The sequence below is a fragment of the Seriola dumerili genome, unplaced genomic scaffold (genome assembly GCF_002260705.1).
Source record: "Seriola dumerili isolate Sdu_G_001 unplaced genomic scaffold, Sdu_1.0 BDQW01000017.1, whole genome shotgun sequence".
NCBI classification, from domain to species: domain Eukaryota; kingdom Metazoa; phylum Chordata; class Actinopteri; order Carangiformes; family Carangidae; genus Seriola; species Seriola dumerili.
The window spans coordinates 1432217-1441090 of NW_019174272.1; the positions used below are offsets into that span (position 1 = coordinate 1432217).

Below are 8874 nucleotides of genomic sequence, written 5' to 3' on the forward strand. Positions count from 1 at the left end.
AGAGCTAGGGTTTGTCAGGTGAATCAAAAAATTATGTCGCAAAAACAAAAAAGATTACCTTAGGTTCAGTCCAAGAGCTCCGTTAGAAATGAGAAATGTACTGGTAATACTGAATGTGTGGAACAGCTGTGAAATAGCTGTAGTCTGGGAGAGAGTGGGGGTGTAGCCTGTGAGCCTATGGTAATGAGAGAGAGAGAGAGAGAGAGAGAGAGAGAGAGGGAGGGAAAGAGACGCGGGTGGACAGTGGGATGCTGTGCGTTATCTGGCTAAATGAGGGTTGTCTTTCCCAGTTCAGGCAGCAGGGCTTCTCCACCCTTTCAGCGAGGATCTGTAATTTACACGACAACAGCAGGGCACCCATCGGATCTCCATTGGACTCTGCGCTGGATCTCCCACAGCGCTGCTCCTGCTCCTGCTCCTGCTGCTCCTGCTCCTGCTGCTGCTGCTGCTGCTGCTGTTGCTGCTGCTGCTGCTCCATCACCAAACGCTCAACGCCAAAGCAGGAGAAGAAGCTCTGATTTCCGTGCCATGTGTAGAACGACACGTATGTGTGAATTCATGCGGTGACAGCGGAGGGGGAATGGAGCAGTTGTCATCAAATTCCTGCAGACGCGCCGACGGTGATAAAGGGGAGGCTGTCGTGTAGAGAGAAGACCTTCATACGCAGCAGCCAATCCGAGAGATTCGTTTTCATTGCCAGCGAAAAGGATCAGTGGTCAGGTGTCGCCTTTCATTTCAACCACAACAATGGGGTAAGTGTGATTATTATCCCACAGGCAGACTGAGTTCCTTGTCCGTCCTTTCTGTATTCATATCAGCTGCGGCCGCCTCACGCGATATGAACTTCCCTGCCATGGAAACCACACCACGCATAACAAAATAACGACCCAGGTGTATGCGTAAAATTCTGTCTGTCTTAACATAAGGGTGACGGTAGATGCACAGTTCAGGTGGGCTGTCTGACGTACCGTTATGTGGTAGAGTAGTGATCTTCTGATGGCCTTGGTGTGCTGCACACAAAAAAACAACAATTTATGAGGCAAATAATGAAGCAACTTATGCCTCTCCCCTCAGAATATGCTCTGTTTGGTCAAATACATATACACTTTGGACCAACGTGCTGGCACACAAATGCTGGTGCAGAAGTTGCTGCCATCATCAAACTTTTAGGACCAAATAGTGGGTTAATCTGCAGTGGCTCCCAAAGTGGGACTACCAGGGGGTCCTATAGGGATTTCTGGGTGTGTTTACCAAAATGAAGCAAAGTTTAGATTCTTTACTATTCCACAATCCCTTATTTTTGCTCTAGACCAATGAGAGAGTGGATGAAGATGTTGGTTTTTCTAGGTCTCTCTGTCCCACTGTTTTCTCCCCACCTACATTATAGACAGTTATGTAATTCAGAAAGAAAGCATTTGTAACAACAGCATCTCAGAACATCACAGATCTGTGCTATGATGTTCTGTACATCCTGTTCTGGGTCCTGCTCTGGAGAAGGCTTGGGAACAGTATAATGTCAGAAGCGGGTTAATGTCGGTAGCTACAATGCTGCACAAGGCTCGAGTAGCAGAGAGTGGCCGCCTCTCTCTATGGCAGCGCAGTGACCGCTGCCTTACACGTCCTCAACAACAGGCACCCATCAGTGAAATATCTGCCTAGTGCACAGCACTGCTCATTTGCATGTCCCCTAACCCTGAGCTCAGCGGTCCATTTCCCCCACCAAGCCTGCCGTTCATTAACAGCTGTCTCCTGCAGTTCATTGTGATTAATTGCACAGCAGGAGGTTAACAATATGGCACAGGCATGGTGCGATTTCAAGGCATCAGCCAAAACTCCTGCATTAACTATTTACAATACACTGGAGGCTTCCCAGGCGCCCACTCTGCCCTCCTACAGTGTGGGCAGCACACATCATTCAGCAGTCTCCCACTCAGCTTCAGCTCTCCACTGGGCTCTGCCTCACTGGTGACTAACTTACTGTTATGCAACTGACTCAATGACTCAATTGATCCACAATGGAATAAATTGTAAACTGTGATTAAAGGCACTATGCCTCATACAGCATGTGTACTCAAGTGTGAATATGTGCAGGTGCAGATGAGATGAAAGCGTACATACAGTTTGTGCAGATCTATTGTCTAGCTGTCTGTCCAGCAGTAATGCAACAGACAAGAGAGAGTCATATTTCACTTCCCGCCTCGTGGCTCAATACCAAGCCTCTTGCAGATCTAATGGTAACGGCACAGAGGAGAACATTAGTGTTGGACGAGAACTGGAGATGCCTATCAACACTCTCTGTGGTGCGCTCTCACTTCCTTGGGCTAATACAATCAATGCACAGATGGACTCAGTTCCTCTCCGTGTCTTTGTCTTTGCTTGATTGTGTGGGTGTGTGAGAAAGAGTGTGTGTGTATGTGTGTGTATGTGTTTACAGGCATATCTCAGGTCATCCAAGCTGCTCCCAGTAGATGGAGCAACAAGGAAGCTCTCTCATTAATGACTTCTCTCTACCTTAAATATGATCTACTCGCCCTCAAGCTCTCCTCTGTTGAATTAATGAAAAACTCTGGAAACAAAGGACAACTTCAGGAAAGGTGGAGGTGGCAAGGGAGAGTGAGATCTCCTGAGATGAACCATTTCATTATGCTTGGGTTTCGCTTGTGTTTGCGGAAAGAGGGGCAGCTGCATAGTTAAAGGGGACACACTCAAGTAGAAAATAAAATGCAGCGTTTTGTGGTTTAAACTAATGTGTGTGTGTGTGTGTGTGTGTGTAAGCTGTTTGGTTACACACTGTGACTCAAAGACTGAGTGTTCACATCTGTGCATCAAACCCCTGAAGCACAAGAGGCGCTATAGGCAACACCTGTTGGAACTGCAGATGAGAGAGAGTGTGTGTGTGTGTGTGTGTGTGTGTGTGTGTGTGTGTGTGTGTGTGTGTGTGTGCTCATGTGAAATGCCCTGTAGACATTGGTACAGTGATGTTAACAGATCAATACCAGTGTTAACATGTCTAGGGTTGAGGTTGTGTGCCATAGTTCAACATATTTTGATGGGCCAGCTCACCCTGATTACAAAAAAAAGTTTTTGTTTCATTTTTTTTATTCTACATCATTTTACACAATTTTATTTTGTTTTACATCACAGTCCACAAAATCCACAGACATAACTGTTAATAGTTTCATGGGGTCTAAAGTAGAAAGTAGTTCAGATGAAGACTTTTCACCTTGAGGGCTGTGGATTATGAAGACTAATGGGGGACATTGTTTTCTCGCAAGAGATGTTACTGTTGAATGGTTTTAGATGCATTTTTCATTCGATTCCATTGTGCTGATTTGAGTCCAAGAGCTATCACAAAACCTGGCCAAATAAAATCAGAACTATACCTAGAGGTGTTTCTTTTGTAATTTGCGTGTACTGACTGTTTAATTCACAAGAACACACATCAGAACAGCCATTTTATCTTTAAATCAGTCCACTTGTGGCACTCTTTTCTGTTTTCCAAAATTTAGTCTGTGTGAATGGAAATTACTGTGATTTGACACAAAATGAGATGCCGATGTCCATTCCTACAGCTATTGGCCATAATGTTCTAAATATAATATAATAGAATAGATCTTTATAGTCATTGTTATATAGTCCATCCCTGTTTGACTGTTTTGCCTTGACAGCTGTGTGACACAGACCCATTCTTTTCCTTAAAAACTTGCACTGTGTTCCTGAAAGTTCAAATCTGAGCAGCACACAGCCACAGTTCATGTAATTGTTTATACCGCACTGTGTAGCAGTTTAGAGCTTCCCACTCCCTCCATCTTCCTCTGCTGGAAGATGGGTGGATTCATCAGCTCTCTATCCTCTCCGACATTCATCACCTCCTCCACGTTCTCCTCATCTCCCCCCTTCTTCTCTCACTTCATCACTCTCCCTCCCTCTCTCATCTTGCCTGCCTTCTCTCCCTCTCTCTCTCTCTCTCTCTCTCTCTCTCTCTCTCTGTTTTTAACATTCACGTTCCGTCACCTGCCCTTGTGTCACGCAGTACACTGCATGCTAAACACCTCCTCCTCCTCATCATCCTCCTCCACACTTTCTCCTTTACCAGTCATTTGCACCCAACTGAAATGACCACTTACTTTTCCTTTTTTCATGCCCCCCCCCCCCTCCCTTTGGTGTGGTGGGCAGCTTTTGTTCTCACATTCACACTTTCTACACACTTCTTTCATGTACTGATGAAAGTTATACAGCATCTTAAAGCATTTTCTCCTGCTTCCTCTCTTTCTTTTCTTTCTCCCTGTTGCTGAATCTGTGTAACTGCCAGGTAGCCCACATGCTAGCGCTGGAGTTCATCGCTCGAGTGCAAGAAGATCAACATGTTCTGAATTGATCTCCATGAAATCTGTCAGGCTCAGACCAGAACCTGTGGTGCGAACACGTCTGATTGATCTGATAACTTTCATGTGTGGATATACCTGCTGTTAAGGAAGGAAAATATATATTTTTATTCTTATTTTGTAAGAGAGCAGGATTCATCATTTCATCCCATTCCATCATTTATTGTGCTATCTTTTAAAAGTTTACTTGTAGGAGTAGGTATTGCTTTTTTTTGACAACTGGTGGGTGTCATTTTGGAACAAAACTCTTTGGCACAGGCATTCATGTAAAAATCAAAGCAAAGGAACATTGCTGTGTTTGGTACACACACAATCAAGCAACAAGAAGCTCAAAATTTGCCACAGCTCCATCAAATTATGCAATGAAAAACGATGCCAGTTGCCAAGCGGCTATTGCACAGATCATACAGACAGGCCGGGGTTGTGTGATGTGTGCTGGGAGAGAGTTGAAATGACTCACAGTTCTGCCACTTACACTGCTGTCGATGATTATGATAATTCGCACAGAGCACTCCACAAGCAGCTTTGTGGAGCGGCATTAATCATCCCAGATTCACTCCCTGACTTCCCATACTCTTCACATTCCCCATCATTTTCTTTCTCTCCCTGCCTAACTTCCTTCTCTCTCTCTCTCTCTTTCCGTGTCTCCATGTTTTTCTTTCTTTCCCAGTCTTGGCTAATCACACACAGGAGGGGTGCTGCTGCTGAATTTTAATATTAATTTATACAGCAAGCCTTTGATGTCCCCCATCACCCCCTCAGTGCAGTGTAAGCACTTCTCTATCTCCTGCTCTGCCAGCACTGCCAGCCCAGAATATCTCCCTCTGCACCCTGCGCTTTGAGAGAGAGAGAGTGTGTGTGTGTGTGTGTGTGTGTGTGTGTGTGTACTGACTGTAGATATTACCCAAGAAGCCCCAACAATGCTGGAATATATGAGGGCAATGGAAGAGCAAACTGAAGAGTGAGGGATAAATGGACGAAGAGTGAAGGTTGTGCATAAGTGACGGGTGAATGGTTGGTCAAAAAAACAAAGATGACTCTTATATAATCCCCAATGCAAATGGGGGTGAATCTAAAGTCTGGTTTGAGTGTCACACAGAGGTCAATAAGGAATTAAGTCATCTCAACTGAACCCATCATGGAGTTTTCATCACCTACTGATCCAAGCTACGCAAGCACAAATCCACATAAACACTCACACATAAACACTGATTTATTATTCCCTCACACTTGTGTCATTGTGTGTGAATGCTTATGCATTTATGTGTGTGTGTGTGTGTGTGTGTGTGTGTGTGTGTGTGTGTGTGTGTGTGTGTGTGTGGAAACTGCAGCTCAGTGGGGTGTGTCTGTGGTAGTTAACCATGGCCTACTGTCTATATTTAGCCTCAAACCCTCTCCTTTCCCCCCCGTGTTCCCCTGTGTGACCCTCGCTCAGTGCTGCAGGCATTCCCATATCAGAGCAGAGAGAGACGACGCCGCCTTACACAGAGAGAAAGACAAAAAGAGTTTCTGCCGGATAGCTGCATGCATCTAGTGTGTGCGTAGAGAGATAATGTATGAGAGGAGGAGTAGACTTGAGGTGTATGTAGGAACTCTGCTATAGTTTTATAGTTTTGATATATATATGTATACAAGACTATGAGTGTCTGTAGTCGTCCTTTGACAACCTCTCTTTCTGTGGCGTAACTATGGAGGATGGCGAATTGGTAATTCGGTTGCCTGGGCGATCTGACTCCCCCGTTGGCAACAGGAGTTTCGGTGCTGGCGGTGGGTTTGGTGAGACGCTGGTGTTGCGCCACAAAGAGGTTCACAACTTCTTCTTCGTCCCTTTCAGGGAGCAGCCCATCTACAGCACGCGGGCCCACGTCTTCCAGATTGACCCCAACACCAAGAAGAACTGGCTGCCCACCAGCAAACATGCGGTCACTGTCTCCTACTTCTACGACAGCACACGCAACGTCTACCGCATCATCAGCCTGGACGGCACTAAGGTGAGCGGTTGATTCTGATGGTTGCCGTTCATCTCGCACACCTCGTCGCACACACAACACAGGTTTCATTGTACCTCTCCTGCTGCACCCTTTGTGTTATTTTTATTTACTGCCAGCTGACATGGTTTTATGAAGACCTTCCAGATGTTTCAGTATAATCACCTCTTCACACATCAAACGGCCTTCCATGAGATTTTAGTGGCGCTGTGATCTACTGAGCGTTAATGGAGTTAATAAGCTCTGCACTGGAATCTAATGTGCAAACACATCTTAAAAGGGGTTCAGCGTTGCAGCCTGTCCCAAGACTGACAGCTCAAGTTTCATCATGTTTATGCATGCAACTACTGTATTTGTGAGTGCATGTCCGTGCGCTGGTGTCTGTCTGCACTTCAGAGTCTACAATTAACGTCTCAGGATATTCTTGTTAGAGATCTAGGAGGGATATTTCTGCTGGGCATGGTGTGATCGAGTCACACACATGCACACTCCTCACCAGTTATGGAGACAGGAGACAGGGCTGAAGTTAAATGAGAGAAACAGATGACAGAGTGAAAAGGATGTGTGGTGGAAAACGTAACTAGAGCGGCAAAGGCAGAAAAGTGTGAAGCCAGGTGAACGAGACGGTGAGAGAAATGTGAAGGACTGACAGCAGCAAAGCAAAGTCACTGAGTTAAATTCAGTGATCGCCACGTGTGCGCGTGACGGTCAATTTAGCAACCAACTCATATCATACAGCACTCAATAGATAGATGATCACTAAACTAAACTATTGTGTAACCCACAGACTCACGGACTGCTACCCTTCCCAAACACACCATTATGTAATGATGCCAACCAAAATGTCAGCTATTACACAACACTGCTAATTGATCAGCCATTAATTTGTTTTCTATCAATGTTACTTTACAAAAGAAGTTGAATTATATAAGATTTAGATGAAGCCTTCTATTTTGGCTCATACACGCTCTGACTTCCACACTGCACCCAAATACCTTTGGTTCCTACTGAGGATTTTGTTATGACCCCAGCTCAAGAGGTCACAACAAAAAGATAGACGCACCACAGTTGTCATTGATAAAGAATATTTTATTGAACCGAATTGAACCAAATTATGAAACCAAGTTAAATGTTCTAAGTATGAGGTGTGGAAATCAGTAAATCAGTAGTATATGGTGTGCATGGGTGAAATACGTGAGTGCAAGTTTTGTAAAGTGCAAAACAAAAAATAAGGATCAAACTAAGCCATAACATGGCACAACAGCATGGATGTTTTTGTGTTGTTGCGCCTGTGCTGCTCTAGACCAGAAGCTACATACGCTTCTCCTGTCTCTCACACATACGTATAAACACACACACAAACAGTACAATTTGTTACAGTGTTTAGTCTATGAAATATCACAAAACTGTATAAGATTCTCATCACAATTACCCAGAAGCCCCAGGTGATGCATTCGAAAATCTTGTTTTGTCCAAGTAACAGTGCAAAACCCAAAGACATTCAGTTAACAATCATATGAAACAGACAAAGCTGTTTCACATTTGCTCAATAAATACCATATTCCATAGTGTTTCGTTGATACTTCCACGTGTTGTCCTGATTTGTTTTCCAAATAATCTCCATTCAGACACACAAAAAGACACTTCTTTCTGCCTCTCCATCTGACCTGCTCTCTCTTGTACACACACACACACACACACACACACACACACACACTGCAGTAATAAAGTTAATTTTATACATATTAAGTGGGTTGCCTCTGTCCTGCAGGCAATAATCAACAGCACCATCAGTCCCAACATGACGTTCACAAAGACCTCACAGAAGTTTGGCCAGTGGGCGGACAGTCGAGCTAACACTGTCTACGGCCTGGGATTCTCCACTGAGCATCATCTATCCAAGGTACCACCCCCACACACACACACACACACACACACACACACACACACACGCACACACACACACACACACACACACACACACACACACACACACACACACACACACACAAACCACATCTACTGTAAACCTCTAAGCATCAATCACAGAGAGGCTTCTCTTTTCTTCTTCTCCCCCAGTCCCTGAGAGAGGATGGCATTTCAACTTTCTTTTTACTCTAGTTGCTATAGCTTCTCACAAAGTGTAGAATCTGCTTGGCAGTTAGCCCTAATTAGGCTTTTTTTTCTGTGTGTGTGCTTATGAAAGTTATTTATATGTGTGTGTTCACTTTTGTGTGTGTGTGTGAGAGAGAGAAAGAGAGAGAGAAGGTGGTGGTTTCTCTCCTCTGCAGTATGATTAAGCTCTGTCGTGAACCAGGGAGGCTCACAGCATTCCCACTGTCAGAATAACACACACATACACACCCACACATACACGCACACACACACACACACACAAATATACACACACACTGGGACCAAACTCAGCTGTGCAGACATGCCCTCTGTGTCAGAAAGGCAAGATGAAGAAGCTGCTAACAATACCTGATATTAAAGACATG

General features: G+C 44.7%; 1 protein-coding gene across 3 annotated transcripts in view; it reads left to right on the top strand.

The window, feature by feature from the left end:
* Positions 1–304: 304 nt before the first annotated feature.
* The window catches only part of LOC111228519 (homer protein homolog 1-like), a 19248-nt gene continuing 10678 nt past the window's right edge, over positions 305–8874 (top strand). For 2 of the 3 annotated variants that reach the window (XM_022754451.1, XM_022754470.1), the window contains exons 1-2: positions 6074–6376; positions 8145–8276. In XM_022754451.1, coding sequence (XP_022610172.1) covers positions 6074–6376; positions 8145–8276 — 435 coding nt within the window. Of the gene's footprint in view, positions 753–6073; positions 6377–8144; positions 8277–8874 lie in introns of those variants that run through there. The other variant, XM_022754461.1, reaches the window with a different exon arrangement.